At 41.1% G+C, this 17,742-nt stretch overlaps 3 protein-coding genes across 3 annotated transcripts; 1 reads left to right on the top strand and 2 right to left on the bottom strand.

The window, feature by feature from the left end:
• Nucleotides 1–475: 475 nt before the first annotated feature.
• LOC102712159 (protein GrpE-like) lies at nt 476–2,583 on the top strand. Its single transcript, XM_006652234.2, has 3 exons — nt 476–714; nt 1,418–1,879; nt 2,165–2,583. The coding sequence occupies exons 1-3, from the start codon at nt 541–543 to the stop codon at nt 2,366–2,368; spliced, it is 840 nt and encodes a 279-aa protein (XP_006652297.1). The 5' UTR covers nt 476–540; the 3' UTR covers nt 2,369–2,583.
• Nucleotides 2,584–2,676: 93 nt separating this feature from the next.
• Nucleotides 2,677–7,271, bottom strand: LOC102719381 (uncharacterized protein At4g26450). The gene is made up of 5 exons (XM_040523060.1): nt 7,091–7,271; nt 5,091–6,988; nt 4,321–4,498; nt 4,079–4,127; nt 2,677–3,134 (listed from the first exon to the last, which is right to left on the bottom strand). Exons 2-5 carry the CDS (start codon nt 6,944–6,946, stop codon nt 3,076–3,078), a joined length of 2,142 nt encoding a protein of 713 aa, XP_040378994.1. The 5' UTR covers nt 6,947–6,988; nt 7,091–7,271; the 3' UTR covers nt 2,677–3,075.
• A 2,407-nt stretch (nt 7,272–9,678) lies between these two features.
• On the bottom strand, nt 9,679–12,632 carry LOC102719106 (putative magnesium transporter MRS2-D). The gene is made up of 6 exons (XM_006653344.3): nt 12,234–12,632; nt 11,991–12,155; nt 10,671–10,799; nt 10,429–10,574; nt 10,149–10,281; nt 9,679–10,058 (listed from the first exon to the last, which is right to left on the bottom strand). The coding sequence occupies exons 1-6, from the start codon at nt 12,630–12,632 to the stop codon at nt 9,777–9,779; spliced, it is 1,254 nt and encodes a 417-aa protein (XP_006653407.2). The 3' UTR covers nt 9,679–9,776.
• Between the last annotated feature and the right edge of the window lie 5,110 nt (nt 12,633–17,742).

Here is a 17,742-nt window from a genome sequence, read left to right as displayed (position 1 = left end):
TTATATGACCCCGTTGTAAGGGAATTTCGTTGAGAAATGATAATATTTTAATAAAAAATTATAAAATAGTGGTCAGCCGAGAAAAATCACGAATATAATTATATGTCGAACTGCTATAGCGCGCGCTGCCAGTTCAACAAGTCCTCGACAGGCCCTATCGAATACCATTAGTTCGACAGGCTAAGCAGTCCATTGTTAACAGGGGCTGTGGAGGGACCCGTCGAACGACCCGGTTCGTGCAGTGTCGGGCAGTGGGCCCTGTCAAACTTCCTTCGTTCGATAGGTTAGTGGGCCCTGTCAAACTTCCTTCGTTCGATAGGTTAGCCTGCCGAAAAGCAGCCCCCATTCTACAGGCCCCTAAATTCTTAATTTTACCTATACTTTCATTAAAGTAAAGTAATACTATTCTCCATTAAATTCGTTGTAAGGCACGGCATATATTGCCGGTATTAATTTTCCATGGGTCTTTCTCGGTTTTCCTCTGCTTCCAAGACAGTAGACTAGCATCCTCCCCGTAGGGAGCAAAAAACGATAAGAGCCATGGCGGCGACCTTCTGCGCCGCCGGGAGCCCCACGCTGCGCCGCCCGCGAACCCTCGCCCCGCCCGCCGCAGCACCCGCTCGCGTCGCTCCCAGCAGACCAGCCCCCTCGCTGCTCTCCCTCCGCCGCTCCAATGCCGCGCCGCCGCTCCGTGCCGCCGGCGCTGACCCCAAGGTGAGACCTTCCCCCGCGCCTGGGAGCGTCCCTCGCTCCCTCGCCCTGCTCTTCTTCTTCTTCCTACTCCTCCTCCTCCTCCTCCTCCTCCTCCTGCCCTGCTTTTCGCTGGAGAATTTTGCCTCTCCTCGCCTGGTGGTCGATGAGGGGATAGGGGATATAGGTTGCAGTCATAGCTCATTTTGTTTGTCGGTAAGAAGCTCAAATAAATTCAGAGGATCTGGGTAATGATGAAGTTTATCGTTTTGGTGAGTGCTAAAATACTTCTTTTTGTAGTATATATGGTACATGATACATCAACCAGTGCAGCATGGTCTGAACCTAAAAAAACATGTTATGTTAGTTTAGTTTTTGTTGGTTGGCTAGACTCGGGAAAACACTAGAAGATTTTGGGAATTTGCATTGCTATGTGAATCACATGAGTAGTTAGACGACATGGCAAACATTATTATCTCTTTGCTGAACTGTTTTTTTTTTAAATACTGTTGGTGGAGCACAAATTGCAGTTGTTAAGCATGATTATAAATTTGTACTTTAAGCTACTGCTGCAACTTGAGCAATGAAATAAAGAAAGTAATTTCCATATTACTATATGAAAAAGATGTGAAAAGAGAAACATGTTTAATAGTCACCGCTTATCATACCACAATAAGAAAAAAAATGCATCTTATCAAGTTTCACTAAACTGAATAGCTTTATGCAGATTGTTAACGGGGAAGATTTTCCTCCTATGAAAGATCTAATTCGTCTATACAAGAAAGCTTTTTTAGATGGAAACAATGAGGCTCTTGGTGGAATTGAGAGTGCTATCATTGCCATGGAGAAAGAGAGGAGTAGTTCAGCTGCTCAGTTGGAAAGTATTACAACTGAAATTACTTCAGGGAAGGATAAGTTCCTCCGCATAAATGCTGATCTGGAGAATTTCCGGAAGCAGACTGAAAAGGATCGTGCTAGGTTTACCTCAAATATACAGGTGGAAGTTGTTCAGAGTCTATTGACTCTGGCTGATAGTTTTGAGAAGGTGAATCAAGAGATCACCCCAGAGACCGAAAAAGAGCAGAAGATTAGCACAAGTTATCAAGGCATATACAAGCAGTTAGTAGAGACATTGAGAAGCTTAGGTGTAGGGGTTGTGGAAACAGTTGGCAAGCCATTTGATCCTTCGGTAAGTATAACAAATAACTTTTTATGTGTAAGTTGTTTTAAGCTCCCGATTCACCTGTTTGGGTATATTCCATTTGTTTCTTGCAACCTCGCAAACCTGCTTAAGGTTTTTATTCTCATATTAGTTAACGTGTAGTTGTTGATCAAAACAACTCTTTTGCTCATAAAAAGTTTTGTTGACATACTTAAATAGTCACAATATTTGCACTTGTAAATATGGAGACATTGTGCTGTTCTTAGTATATGCACCATAGCAGGAGCTCATACCTTCTAATTTCTTGTGAAGATTCATGAGGCTATCGCACGTGAGGAATCGCATCAGTTCAAGGCAGGTATTGTCTCACATGAGGTCCGGCGTGGGTTCCTTCTAAGGGAGAGGCTGCTAAGGCCTGCCACTGTGAAGGTCTCAACCGGCTCTGGCAACCAGGAGACGAGCTCCCCATCTTCAGAGAAGCCTGTGGAGGATAGCAAAGAAGATGCTGCTGTCTGAATCTGCTGGAAACTGGAATTATGTAAACCCAAAATACTGGCACCAAGCCGCCAACAACATCAGTAGCAAGCTATAGCTAGAGCACCACTCATTGGGAGCTCATTCTTTACTGTTCATACCATGCGGAGGTTTTGTGTTCCAAATGAGTGTCTTATATGTACATTTTTCATGGCGATTTCAAGCTGCCATCTTAAATGAATTCTTTTCCTCATGTGTAATCATTCTGCTTTGATCTCAAGCACGAAAACGTTGGAGATTTGGACATGAACACAGCTAGCACACATTGTGTTGTTTGGGCATATATATAGAGCTAGGGGCAAATTCAGCCGTGGAGCAATCAGACAAGGGAGCAGACAATCAAACAATGTATTATCTTTTTTTTTTCCTTTTGCGTAAAACAGTTTATCATCTTATATATCTTGCTGTTTACACAATGACAATCCTCTTTGGATCGCTACCCTACTAGGCAGGAGCTGGAAGGGTCAGTTCCTCCAGCTATCTGATATGCATCAAAACATCTGCACGTCGTCCGGGAAAAGGCAGGTGATACTCTGCGTCTCTACACTACTGCTCATCGGCACTTCTGTGTATCTGTGCAGGAAAACATCTGGACATACATTATCATGATTATGTGGCCAAAAATCCTATGTGTGTATGTGTTTCTGACGATTACAGTTACAGCATTGTCAACAGCATTTAATGCCTGATCAGAAGAACTTCTCGTAGTCCTGATCCTGAGGTGGCTGGTCCCAAACCTCCATAAAACCTGTAATCGTAAAATTCTAGGTCAGTGTTGAGAGAAATGAGCTAAAACCATGAAGCTATAGCAGCTTTTGGGAAAAAACATGAGAAAATGAGTAAACTTCATAAAACCATAGAACACAGGGTTTTTAGTACGTGGCGAATAACCACAGGTATTATGATCATGTAATTTCATAAAACCACACTTTTGACCAAATATGAGTTATACAATTACATGTAAAATTATATCAAATTTATAGGTTCAGCTACCTAGCATTAATAATTGGTTAATAGACAAGGTTATTTATTTTGTAAAACTCTTTAACCATGATACACAGGGTTATGTGGAAGGTATCGAAACCCTTATAGTTTTATGCAACTTAGACCATAATACCTGTGGTCTTGTGAAATTTACTCTTTGAAAATCAACTGATGTCATCGATTGCAGACTCGCTGCATTTCTCAATAAGCTCAACAAGTATTAAAAGTAAACTGGACAGAAAAGGATTGGTCTCCGTGATTTACTATACCATATGACTATATGAGCCACTTCGGGAAAAGAGGAAAGTGGCCCAATCCACCCACATACAACTCAAGATACCCCTGTAAAAGTTCCCTTCTACAGGGCTCATGCTTTCCCCAATTAAAATGACCATACCCTGAATATAAGGAACATGGCAAATCAACTGTCGTACCGATATCGAGCTATTGTCTAAAGTCAATATTAAGGATTTGTGCAGAACTGCAGAATGCGGGATATAGGTCCAAACAATATATTTCAGGTTAGCTCATTGGTGTTCTTTGTGTTTTTTTGTAAGTTTATGAATTAAACATCAGTATTTCATAGCCTTTAAAAACCAAAAGCTTTTTGCTATATGCAAGTGAAGGAAGACATCGAAAATCAAAAGGACTAAGACATAAAGCATATTATTATAGAAAACAGACAAGTACTTAAGTAATGATAATTACCAATATCACTAAGTGAACCATATATTGAATCATCCATGACAGCAGGGCCCTGCAAGAGGAGGAAATAAGTAAAGCAATCCCTTGCTCATGAAAAAAAGAAGGTATTACGTTGTTTTTCTATATGTGGTCTATGACAAACATCGGGTCACAAAATCCTCAAATGCCACTACCACTAATGTTAAATCCTCAATGTTCCCTATTATTAAGAGATTATCTGATAAAAAAATAGCAGGAAACTTTACCTCTGAGTCGTTTAGGCTCATCCCATTGTGAAGATCTGTTTGCATTGATTGGTAGCATGATATATCAGCACCAAGGTAATCTGAAATTGCAAGATTGTATCCATCTTGGATATCAGGAATAGCATCTGTGCTCATATCAGGGTTCATCATGTTCTCCTCACTAGCATATGTCTCGCTTCTGATTGATAGTTGATTGTATTAGTATGAAAAAAGTTGCAACACCCAATTCAAGGATGTAGTCAGAAGCCACAATGATAAATAACCATATTGAAAGAACTTAATAAACAGAAATTAACTACTGCATAAGTTTAGTGGAAATTATAAAGCTGTCGCCTGTTGCCAGTGCATTACATATAAATACTGTTTTAGTCAGGTCAGCCATAAATACTGCCAACCAACTTTAATAAGATTGGAGCAAACAAGGGTTACAACTTATAAAGATTGACAATGAGGTTGTTGATGAGGCAGCTCGATCCCCTATAGAACATGAAAAAGCAACAATACTACTGAGACAGCTAGACTCATTCCCTCATGCAGCGACTGGAAGGAAACAGCTGCCATTATTTTTCTATTTCTCAGAATCTGGGCCAGATAACATTCATCAGTGGCTACATAAAATTGGCATAACGGTAACTACTAACTAGTCTATGACAGGCCTTTTAGGTCATTGACTGTGCCATACTGTCATCAAACCATAATAACAAAAAGAAAAAACTATATTCATACAAAATAAGGAAGGCATAGAAAATAAGAGCAGGGATGGAACTCACTTTGTTTTCAAAGTATCACATGTACCATCTTCAAATGGTGAGCCATCTTCAATATCAATAACTTGAACCACCTTATTGTCCAATGGAACTTGGGCACACATGTTGGTATCACTTGTACTGTTACCCGTAGTTGTTCTAAAATCCACTTGTTGCTGATTTTGTGGTTCCATTGAACATCCAGCAATTGAGAAGTGACCCAAACCAGGATCATTTCGTAATTCAGAAACATCTGGACTACCAACTAGGTTTAGGTCACATATTTTAAATGAACTTGACTGGCCTAGCTTTTCTTCTTCCTTTGTAACAATGGCTTCAACTTTGATACTTGGTAATAATGCCACGCCAGCTACTTTCTCTTTATCAGCTGAAGCAATCAAGTCTTCATCTTGTGGTGGTGTATCAACATTGTAAATCTGCATTCCTTCCTCAACTTGCTGCTTCAAGCTATTCTGTCGAGAAGTCATAGGAGGTATCTCATTGTGCTCCTTAGCTTCGCAAACTGCATGATGTTGTTCAATATTTTTATGTCCTCTCGAATCATCAGTTGCAATTTGTGTTTCCTCTGCTTGGAATTTAACTGGATCAATTTGTGTTTCCTCTGCTTGGAATTTAACTGGATCCACCATTTGATTGCAAGTAGTGCTTGTATCCATATGTTCCAAGCAAACAGGGTTATCTTTGTTGCCTTCTGGGACATTAGCCAAGGAGCTGCCATGTCCTGCTACATCAGTGGCCATATGGGTTTCATCTTCAGAGGAAACCAGATCAATCTGTTCAGCCACAGCAACTCCCCTATGGGCTGGTGCTGCATTCCTGCGTGCAAGTATTGATCGTCGCTTTGTCGGGACATTTGCGAAACTGCAAAAGTTCAGCAAATTATTCTCCGCACCTGGTACCTTCTCATCAGAAGCTTCAACTTTCCCGGCCAAGGTCCCATCATCTTCAATCTTCTTATTCGAAACACTACTATCGTCAGGCTTCTCATCTGAAGCCTTATCATCTAAGGGCACAGGCAAATGTTTTGTCTTTGACTCTGCCTCCTCAACAACAGAAGAAGCATTATTACTAGTATTCTCACCATTGATCCCCTGTTCCACCACTTCTGAATTTGACGGGTTACTATCCACATGCATCTTATTCGCCTCATTCTCACCATCCACTTCTTGCAGAGCATCGGCGCTCTTCCTGAAATTACTGCTAGAGCTCACCTTCGAGCCAGTATCCTCCAGCTCTGACTCCCCTGTGGCCTCTGTCCTAGACGCTGCCACCCATGACATGCCATTCCCAGCATCATCAAATCTTCCACTGCCTCGCCGCTCTCTCCTATAACCAGGAGGCCCGTCGTCATCTCCATCATCATGACTCCGGCTATCCGAATGCCCCCTGCTCCTCCCCTTGTCCCTACCCCAATCTGAATACCTATTGTAATTACCAAATTTCCTCTTCCCTCTTCCATTGTAGCTACTACTATCATTATCATTGCTCTCACCGCTACGGTTCCACCGTGACCGGGGGTTAGTATTACCGTCACCGTCGTCAAAACGCCGGCGACCGTTCCGGCCGTCATAGAACGCTGGGGTTTCCTGCGCCGGTGGCAGCGTAGGCGGAGGTGGCAGCTGGACCCATCCACTGCCCCGGCGCTGCAGGGAACCCGGCGGTAGCACGCCCTTCGCCACCAGGTACTCCGCGGCCAGGCGACCGGCCTCCATGAGCACCTCCCGCTTGTCCAGCGGCGACGGCGCAGCAGCCACCGGCGGGGGAGGCGGCGGCGGCGCGTAGACCTGCTTGTAGCCGCGGCTGTACGCGCCGCCGCGCGCGAACGGCGGCATGCGGCCGCCGCCCTGGTGGTACTGCATTCGGGAGTAGCTGCCGGATCGCGCAAGAAAGCTCACGCCTTTCTGCTCCCAATCCATCCATCAGCAAGAACAGATGCGACACGATCAGATCACGCAAGCAACAGTGGACGCGGAAAGAACAAAGAGCTCGATACGTTTTCGTACCTAGGGCAGGCTGGTCTTACAGGAGGCCGTCGCCGTCGCCGCCGCCGGCGGCAGCCGGACCATCGGAGCCGCGCGAGATCGAGTCCCAATCCGGGGGGTTGGGGGGCGGGGGGCGGGGGGGGGTTTCGGTATTCGAGATCCCCGCTGCTCGTGTCTGACAAAAAGTTTGGACGAAATTTCGCGATGAGTTCGTCGATTATTTTCCGTAGTCAACACTCAAAAGGAAGATTTTTTCTTTCGATATATATATATATATATATAATGATATAATACACAAACTTATTTTCTTATTGGATAAATCAAATGGTTTAAATCATCTATGTCAAATCGGACCGTCATGTTATATCTATCCTCGCTTTATTCACCATCTCAACAAATCACTGACGCTTTTCATCTCCCTCTCATAAGTAGCTCCACCAACGTAATTAAATCAACATAGGATTTTCCGGCGACAAAATTTACAGGAACAATATTTCGACAAACAAAATATGTGTCTCTCTACGTATTGTTTCAGCTAAATAATATTACTAGCAATATACCTGTGCTAATGCTACGGTCTAATTTATAATTTAATAATGTAAATAAAATATTATATATATTAATGCAATCATATATAAACCAAACATTCGAATTTATTTATCTATCAGATATTTGTTAATTTGATTATTTGAATAAACTATGACAAAATAACATCAAACCATAGTTAACATTGAGTATTATAACTTTACATAATTAATTATAGGTTGGACCATATTGTAATAGTTAAGAGTTTTCAAGTTTAATAGTAATTGCATAACCTGTAATTACTAATTTCAGAACTGTAATTACTAATGTCAGAATCACTACAATATCAACAAATTGCAATGATAATTGATACACTAATTTCAAAATCACTACAATACAACCTTCATATATTATAATGATCATTTTAATTAAATAATTTATTCACATTATCTGATATTAACATGAAATTTGAACTCTATAAAACTAAATTTAATGTAAACTACTTTATACAAACATGAGTTGCATCACATACAACTTTCTTTTTTCTATAATAAATAAAATTTTGCTGACATTGTATATATCAAAAGTATAAAATAACTGTGCAACTCTTGAATTTAAATTTCTTATGAATTTAAAAATAAATTTCTTCATGTATTTATATATTACATGAAAAGATATTTAATTAAATATTAAGTGATCATCTAATTCATAGCAAATATTTATCCCACGAGTTCTTTGTAGTTTTTAAAAAATATATTGATAGTTTGAAATTTTGGATTTAATGCATTAGATTTAATGTGGGGAAGATAGGTGGAATGTGCGCGCAATTTAGGGAGCCAATAAACGAAGAGAGGGTAGATGAGACGTGAACGGTCTGATTTGATGCAGATGATTTGAGCCATTAGATTTGTCCGATGAGTAAAATAAATTTGTGCACTAGCGTAATAGGATAGAAGAGTAAGAACTTTGGTATATTATTTAACTTACTACATCGGTTTCATATTATAAGACTTTCTAGTCTTGTCTAAATTCATCTATTGATTAATGTATATAATTTATATTTATGTCTAGATTTATTAGTATTTATATTAATCTAGATAACGCTAGAAAGTTTTACAATACGAAGGGAGTATAATACACAAGTTTCCCTTCAAGGCCGTGTTTCCCCGAGATCGCACCCCAAAACGCGTGCCCTCGCCTATACAAGGTTGAGCATCGCGTGCCGTCGCTATCCATCCCACCGGCGCCATAACCTCGATGCCCACATGCACACAAGAGAGGGTTTGTACCTAGGATATTGTCGTCTACCTCAAACGATACTTCCCTCCTTTTAAGTTCAAGTGAAAATTCCTAATACACTTAAGTTTCACATTGACCATAAATAAATTATAAGTTCAAACCAGACTAAATTATCGACATATATATTCCCAAGCTTGTCTTCTCACGTGACTAGCTTTATGGTGTACTTTCAAGGAATGTGTTAAGGGAAATAACAAGTATTTTGATCAAACCAAAGAAATAAATAGACCCTACTAAAAAAAGCACAAACAATATTGTGTATAAATACGTTATTAACTGGTAGATAATGTGGATGATTTTTAATTATTTATGTGCGATGTAGAATATAAAGTGCATTGAAACCGCAAAAGTTTAAATTTTGTAATGCGAAAAAATTATTTATCATTGACATATCAAATATGGTGCAAGAACATTAATCGAGTCATACCTACTTCCAGCATCTATAGCATATATTTATATCGTAGCAAATAGACGATAGCTATCATATTTTTCATTATCACGTCTGAATCGCTCTTTACGTTACTCTCGGTAATAATCGCTCATACAGTACTATACGAGTTACCAGTACTAAATTATATTTGATAGTTAAGTACTTTTTATTTAAAAATGATATGTTTATTTTATAATATATTATTAAACATATTAGGCACCGTAGCGTTAGCATAAGACTAATATTTTATAATTGAGCACTTAATATTTAATACTTTGAACGTTTATTTTGTAATGTATTATTAAACGTATTATGACACCGTTAGCGTTAGCATGAGCATATTATATTATATATAATATCACAAGTATAATTACTTACTAATCACTCTATGCTCGCGGGGTCACAGTTAATAATAATGGTATATGCGACGGCGAGAGACGGCGGTCAGCTGGGTCACGGCAAGATGCCGCTGCGCTTGTAGCAGAGGACCGCGGCGAGGAAGAGCGCGACGCTGCCGCCGACGATGCCGCCGGTGGCTCGCCAGAAGGTGGCGCCGGGCGGGGTGTCGTAGAGCGGGATGTGGATGTTCAGCGCGAGGAACCCCGTTACGGTGATGCCGCAGGTGAGCACCAGCGTGGCCGTCGACAGCAGGATGCCCATCTCAAGCAGCTGGTTCTGCTTGTCGTCCAGCATCATGTTGATGTAGTCCTCCGTGTCGTCCACGTACTCCCGCAGCTGGACTCCGGCGACCATGGCGGCGGCGTCGTCACGTCAGCGAGAGATACATTCGGATATGATTTCTCACCGGAAAGGAAAGGAACTCACGGTGGAGAGCTTGTTGAGGGTGCCCTCGATCTGCACGAAGAAGGACTCGAGCAGGATCTCCAGCTCGTCGGTGTTGGGGCTGAAGCCGCCGGCGCCGCCTTCCTCCGCTTCTTCCTCCTCCTCCTCCTTGATGCTGCGTCCGGAGTTTCAGACATACAGACACATATCATCGTGTTCATGCATGATTGGATTAGCAATTAGCAATCAGCTTATGGAATGGAAGAAGACGAGCTTTTTCTTGGGGTGATGACTAATTTGGCGTCGATCAGTAACGAGTTACCTCCTCTCTTCGAGCTCGCTTGCTTCCTTCTCCACGTCAAATCTCGATGACTGGCCAGCTGATTGGTAGCAAGCGAGCTTCTCAGTTAAGTGCAGTGCCGCCATGTCCATGTCGTGGTCCAGCAAGTGCTCTAGCTCATCCCTGACCTGCCAGACGATACATGGCAATGGCACCTAGCTTAAACACTTCAGAATTACACAGCGTAATGTTCATTGTATACAAATACTGAAGCTGAACCTAACCTTTTGAACTCTCCCGGATATATCGACCAGCCGACTCTTTATCTGCCTCGCACGCTCAAGATTGAGAGTGCTGACCTTGGAGGTGAGTTCATCTAAGGCTGGGTATGCCTCTTTCTCCAATGTGGAAGTCTGGTGCATTCATATATCAAGCAATTTTTGTTAGGAACTGTGGTCTGTGATACAATGCAAATACTCCCGTTTTAGTGTACTCATCTGGCACACTGTACTGTCATCTCAACAAATCATGAAAATCATAGAAGCATATTTGCAGCAAAAATTCAGATAAAAGGTGGAATTAGAAAGTATGCCATTAACGAGTTGTTGAAATACAGTACACCTTCCATTTTCAAGTCTATGATGCCTTGACTTTTAGATATGAAGGTTGTTTATCCATCTTATTCAAATTATTTTTTTGGAACTATCGCTATTTTGCTCTGACTTGTTTTATCACTAAAACTAATTTAGGTGATATATACTTTTGAATATTTGCACTACTTTTTATTAAAATAAATGGTTAAACGTTGGGTCTAAAAGCCAAAACAGCATACATTAAAATATGGAGGTAGTACGACAATTGTTTTTTCTCAAGATAATGGAAGTATTGCTTCTTGCCATTGTGTCAACTAGGATGCACACAAACATCATTATATCCAAGAAAAGGAAAATTCATTAATTTGGAGACGATTCATCACTCACAAAATGTGAAAATGAGTTAAAAATTCTTGTTACACCAAAAGCAATGTTCGCTAGCTCGTCGCTAATCCTATTTTGTAAAGAACTATTCTCAACTCAATTTCCCTATTTTCGATCATAAGCAACTGTGTCTCAATAACCTCCTCATAGCAGCAAATTTATGACACCACTTGAATATATTTCATAGGACATGCCCTATATGCACGCAAAAAATTCACAATCATACTTATGGACATTAGAATTTTAACCCTGGCCAGCGAAGTTATCTATGGTGTTTTACCAGAACACGGTTGGATTTGGAAGAAGAATATAATCTGTTCTTCCTATCACTCATGCATGCCATGTCCACCACAATTGCATTAAAAGAACAAACACGGTGGGCGTTGTCCGAGGGAAAAACCGAAATTGTTGCAAGGGAAAATAATTTGTAAATAAAATTTTATGTGTGTTCTTAGTGAAATACTAAAAATAAACTGCAATAAAAAAATCTCAAAATAAACTCTAAATCTAAGGTTAATTTTAAACTTTGGCTTATAAACATAAACATAAGCGAAAAGAGAAAACTAAGTGTAACTACGAGAATTCTGAATGGAGATGGTGAGCCGTGGAGGCAGAAGTAGAACACACCTCGTGTTCCAGCGACTTGCAGGCGAACTCGAGGCAGACCTCGAGCGCTCTGAACTCAAAAGGCAGAGCCTTGTCGCCTCCCAGAGCTTGCCAGCCCTTGCCAATGCCTTCCCCGCCGCCGTGGCTCGACGGCGAGACGCTCCCGTCCATCCCCACCACGGCGCCCTGGTTTGAAGGAAGAAGAGATCAGAGGATCTTGCGTGAGGGCAGACGGGTCCAAGAAAGCGCTGGCGGGACACGCACCTGCGGCTGTGGTGGCGGCGAGGCAGACGGCGAGGGCGGGGATGCGGTGGCGTGGGTGGAGGCGAGGCGGGAGCGGAGCTCCCGTACGAGCGGCGCGACGGCGGGGTCGCGCGGCGCCGGGACGAGCACCTCGGACGCCGTGATGACGGCGCGGGCGCGCTCCAGGTTGACGACGACGGCGCGCTCCCGCCCCGTGATGGCGGCCGGGTACGACGCCGCCATCGCCGGGTCGAGCGCGCGGAGGTCGCGCGGCGGGAGGCCCGTCCGCCGCATCAGCTGGTGCTTCCCGACCTCCTCCACCCGGCACGCCCCCGGCCCGAACACCGCCGCCCACTCCACCGCCGGTGCGCCCTCCGCCGCCAGCTGCCTCCGCCGCGCCACGGTTGGCGGCGACGCCATGGTGGTGGTGGCACACTGGCACGACGCCCCGCCGCTCCCTGCCTGGCGCGGCTGCCATCTGGGGGCGGCACCACCACGGTGTAGCGGGGCGGTCGCCGCCCCCTACCTGACGCAGCAGGCAGCCATCTTGTGGGGGAGTAGCGACGCGGGCGAGGCCGAGCCTGCCGCCTACGTGGGAACGAAAGCCTCCAATCTTTTTTCTTACGCTTACGTATTTGCCAGATTTTATTTTTAAAATTTAGACTTTGAGGTAATTTTAGTTTTTTTCCAGGTCTTTATTTTTATTTTGAGATTATAAAGACACGTTATATCAAAATTTTACGCATTAAATTATCTTTTAATAGTCTATATTACTCAAAATATTGTTTGGTTCTGCATCCGCTTTGGGACATAGGTTGTGCACTATCTCGAACTCCCAACTTTTGTGATCCTATCGAAGGAAATTGGTCACTCGAGCCAATGCACGCACGAGCGAATGCACGGATCCGTGGATTAAGCACACGGGTGAATGTTCACCTATTCCTTACATGTTATCTAAATAGTTATAAAAAATATAAAAAATTTGATAAGATAAAAAATAGATAAGTATGAGTTATATCACGCCACAAACATGCAAATTTAAATTCACTTTTTCCGCGATGACGTAGGCGAGGCCGCGCCCGCCACCGGCCAACCTACGTAAGGTCACTGCCGCGTGGGGCCCACCTCGTCCTCCGCCTCGTCTACTACGGCGATGGATGATCTCATGTTTCAAATGGGATCCTCTGCGGTACTGCATGTGCAGTACTGCAGGCTGCCATGTGGGCCTCACAGCAGTACTGTAGAGGATCCTGACTCCTCATGTTTGGGGTAACTGTTGCCTGTCGGTTGTGTGTATGTCTCCTATATTTTCAAAAGGTAATCAAACTCGTGTTAGAGCAAGGCTAATAATATAGCCAACTAGCTGGCTATAAGCTTTATTGTAGTCTTCTCTTAGCACACTCATATAATAGTTAGCTCTTTATCATTAATACATGACCAATATGTCTCTCTCACATAATTTCTTAGTTCTTGTGTCCAAGCTGGCTATAAGATTATAGCCCACTACTCCTCTCTCTTAAGATTATAGCCCACTACTCCTCTCTCTTAAGATTATAGCCCACTACTCCTCTCTCTCCTCCCCTCTTTCCTCCACGTAAGCATCTAGTCAGCTTGTAGCCTGCTATTATACTTGCTCTTAGTCGATCATGATGAAAAAGTCATCTAAAGTTATGTAAATAAAATATTTAACACGTAGATAAGATGATGATAAATAACCATGTGAAAAATCTTGTTAGAATTTAAATACAGTCCATAAGATATAAACACAACAAAAACAGAAAACAGTTCTGTTGATTTGTTTAAAATTAGTCATTTTCTATCTCACAAATAAAGTAGAATTTGGATATGACTTTCGGGGTTTCTAACGTATATTTTCCTAAAAAAAGTACGATGATGACACCTACTCCCTCGGTTATAAAGTGATTTAAATTATATACCAAAATATAACCATTTCTAACACTATTCAAATTAATGATCCTATCAATTAATTTTTATTCAGAATTTTTTCTATTTTATCACCCCATATACTCACACTAACATCCATTTCTCATTTATTTAGAGACATCGTAGTATTTTATTTTTCAATCTTAATTTATGCTAAATAACCTATAAATGGCTTTCCTTAATATTTTTTAGTCTGATTTATGCGATTATCACATGGCTTTATGTGATTTATCTGGTACGTGGCATCGACTACCTTGATCAAATGCTGTTGGTGTCCACATCAGCATGTGTAGTTCTGCTCGGTGAGTACGATGAGGTGGTAAAGCTGTTACAGTTTAGCAATGAGATTGGAGAGTTTGAAAGTGTCAAAAGCCAGATTTTACACTGAAGGTCGACTTTTGTATGAAGAGTTTGAACAGGATATGTGCACTCAAATAGATTTATCATGTGTATATGATGAACACATGAATTTTGCAGATTTCTCGCAAAAAGATTTTATAGTGACCTATTTCATTTTCTGAAGGATATGAAAAAAATTTTGGCAAGGAATCATTGGGAGTTTTCTGTTCAGCTGTTCGTCCAATTCCATGAGACGGCAGCTTTGCCGCAAGCTTCTGCGTGTTGATGGAGTCATGGAGACAACAACCCAGGTGAGCTCCCTCTGAATCTGATGGCCCGTATGATACACCGGAACTCTGCAGCATGGGCAGCTCGAGATGAACTCATCCAGTTTTGCGAAAAGAAGCCTTTGGCTTTGGGTTTTCATCATTTCTAGTGTTTCCAGCGGAGCAGATGAACCGAGATTCTTGGATATGGGGGCGTTGCTTGCTGCAGGAACCTTGTTCCCTGATGACATGGGGATTCAGACATTCTTGCAGAGGATTGCAGGGAGTGGGACCAGACCAGATGAGTTTTTGCCGATCAGATTTGGGTCTTGAAGAATGAAGAATGATGAGGTAGAGCGATCATTTTGCGTAGTACATGGTCCAATGGAATTATTATTATGTGAAGCCCTACCTGAACATTATTGTACATGATTTATATCAGAACCTCACATTCAACCAGGCAGCCGTTCATGCCTCGAAAAGTCTCGGAAAAAAAGGTAAAATTTGCTACAGGGTATCGAAAAAACGCATAATTAGTCGGTGGACACCGTAAGATCACGAATTTGCTACAGGATACCATAAAAATATGGTAATTAGCGGGTAGACACTCCGGCTATTATTTTATTAATTTCGGAGTCAAAAATTTTAAAAATAATGAGATTGCCCTCAGTGGCCAACCCGTTATGCCGACTGGGTCCGGTCGAATTAGACCAAGTCGGTCTAGGCGCCACACCACACTCGAACCCTAGCCTACAGGGCGACTGAGTCGGTGGCAGCGGCGTCGACCCAGCTGCGGCGAGGACAGCAGCAACCCGGCCACCAAGAACAATCTCGTCATTTTTAAAATTTTTAACTTAGAAATAAATAAAATAATGGCCGGAGTGTCTACTAGCTAATTACCACATTTTTTGATAACATGCAGCAAATTCCTGATCTTATGGTATCCAGTGGTTAATTACGTGTTTTTCGATATCCTGTAGCAAATTTTGCCAAAAAAATGATGCACACTAGCTCAAAGACTACTCTGTGGGTGACTATTTGGAAATAGAAAATAATTTATAAATAAACTTTATATGTATATTGTTAATGATCTAAAAGTCAAGGTTAAAAAATAAACTACAAAGAAAAAACTCTAGTATTTACTTTGAATTTATGATTAAAAATTCAAATTTTAGTTATAAACATAAATAGAAGCAAAAATATATGAATGTCTATCTAGATAATGTGGGTGTCTGACCTTTAAATTTATTGAAAAAAAATCTAGATATTCATCTCTATTTTTTTATGTCAACCAATCACAATAAACTCTTATTAATTAATTTATCGTATGTTTATCCATCTCAACATACAATTTCCTCACGTACTTATCTATCTCAACCTATTATAATCACCCCACCAAATCCATTAGATGCCCAAATATTTAGGACAAAGCAAGCAATGTTGTACCAATCTGGATTCACTAACTTTCTTCATAAAAGTCAAAGAAGTAAACAGTAAATGAGTTTTGATCTACAGTGATGTGCAGTAAAACACGATGGCAACGGTAGAAAACAGTAATAAACATGAAACTTTACTTTGCATATTTACTATTCATTACTGTTTTAGCGAGCACTCTTAAAAGTTCGTTACGAATCAGCGACTGAAAATATCCCAAAAATCACCGTACTATTCATCCGTAACTTTTCTAGAGACAAGTCAGAAAATCCTATTTGGTGTTGTACACCCTGCTTAATATAATCATCGTTGTTAATAAAAAGACTTAAAGAAGCACATGATGGTATAGCGTGGAGTCCTAAGTGTATAACTTTATCTACAAATTTTCGATACACACGTAGGTACCCTTCAATATAATTTTAGTGTGATAATGAGCTTGTCGCACCGTTGAAAAAAGTAAAAACGAACCAGGCCGATGGTTCACTCAGAAAAAAAAATCAAAACCAGAGGTTGCCATGGTCTGGTTCGTTTGAAAAACTATACGTACATTTAAACCGTTACGTGTTATTTGAATCGGTTGGTGTTCTGATGGATCAGAAACCAACCGGATCCGATTGGACCAGACAAGTGTTGGAAATGGGCCATTTCAAGGCCCAACTAGGACCGAAGGCATGCAACACCTTGTGCAACCTTGTAAAATAAGTAAGAAAAGATGAGGACTCGATCCTATTTTTAACAGTAAAAGTCTTTGCTACTTGACCGAATCATATTCTGGTTCAATTTTTACTATTTTGATTTATCATAGATCTCTTTATAGGTAGCATATCATAGGCGAACCATAAATGAGCCGGGCTTGTGCTTGGGCTCGGGTTTTTCAATATGGATTTTTTTTATGGCTGACCCAACGTATGAACATGTATATTTTACCGTTGTCACCAGCTCTATGCGTCGTCTTTCAATTGAAAGTGTTCACGCCAGCCGTGTATTCATGGGTGTATGAAAAAAATATTTTGATAAATTAAAGTTGAATTCTTTTACAATAATTCAAGGTCGAGTTAATTGCATCAAACAATAATTTAAGGTGAGTACCCCACAGCTGATTTATTAAATGCATATTTTTAATTTATTTTCCAATAAACCGTCTCAAAACTTATTTTCAAAATATACACCATTTGATCACTCAATCTGCCTGGTGTGGCAATATAACACTAATCTGCCATAATCCGATGATGTGGCAAGACTATACAAATTTTAAAATAGGTTTTGGATGGACTATTTTTAAAAATAAACATTAAAAATGAGGACATGTTTAACACACCTTTAGCTCTAGCTTCACATCCTACATAGCTGGAACCTAAATAAACGGTTATAACTCAACACAAAATATAAGACTGGATTAATATGGAAAACTGAATTAGAGTGGTTGAGCTAGGTTAGAGTTTCACAACTTCACTCTAGACTCTACTCTGCAACTAAACTTAGGCCCCGTTTAGTTCCTAAAAATTTTGGTGTTTATTAAATCTTTGGACATATGTATAGATCATTAA

The sequence above is a fragment of the Oryza brachyantha genome, chromosome 4 (assembly GCF_000231095.2).
Source record: "Oryza brachyantha chromosome 4, ObraRS2, whole genome shotgun sequence".
NCBI classification, from domain to species: domain Eukaryota; kingdom Viridiplantae; phylum Streptophyta; class Magnoliopsida; order Poales; family Poaceae; genus Oryza; species Oryza brachyantha.
The sequence above is the reverse complement of the archived record's forward strand: the minus strand, read 5'-3'. Positions and strand labels throughout refer to the sequence as shown.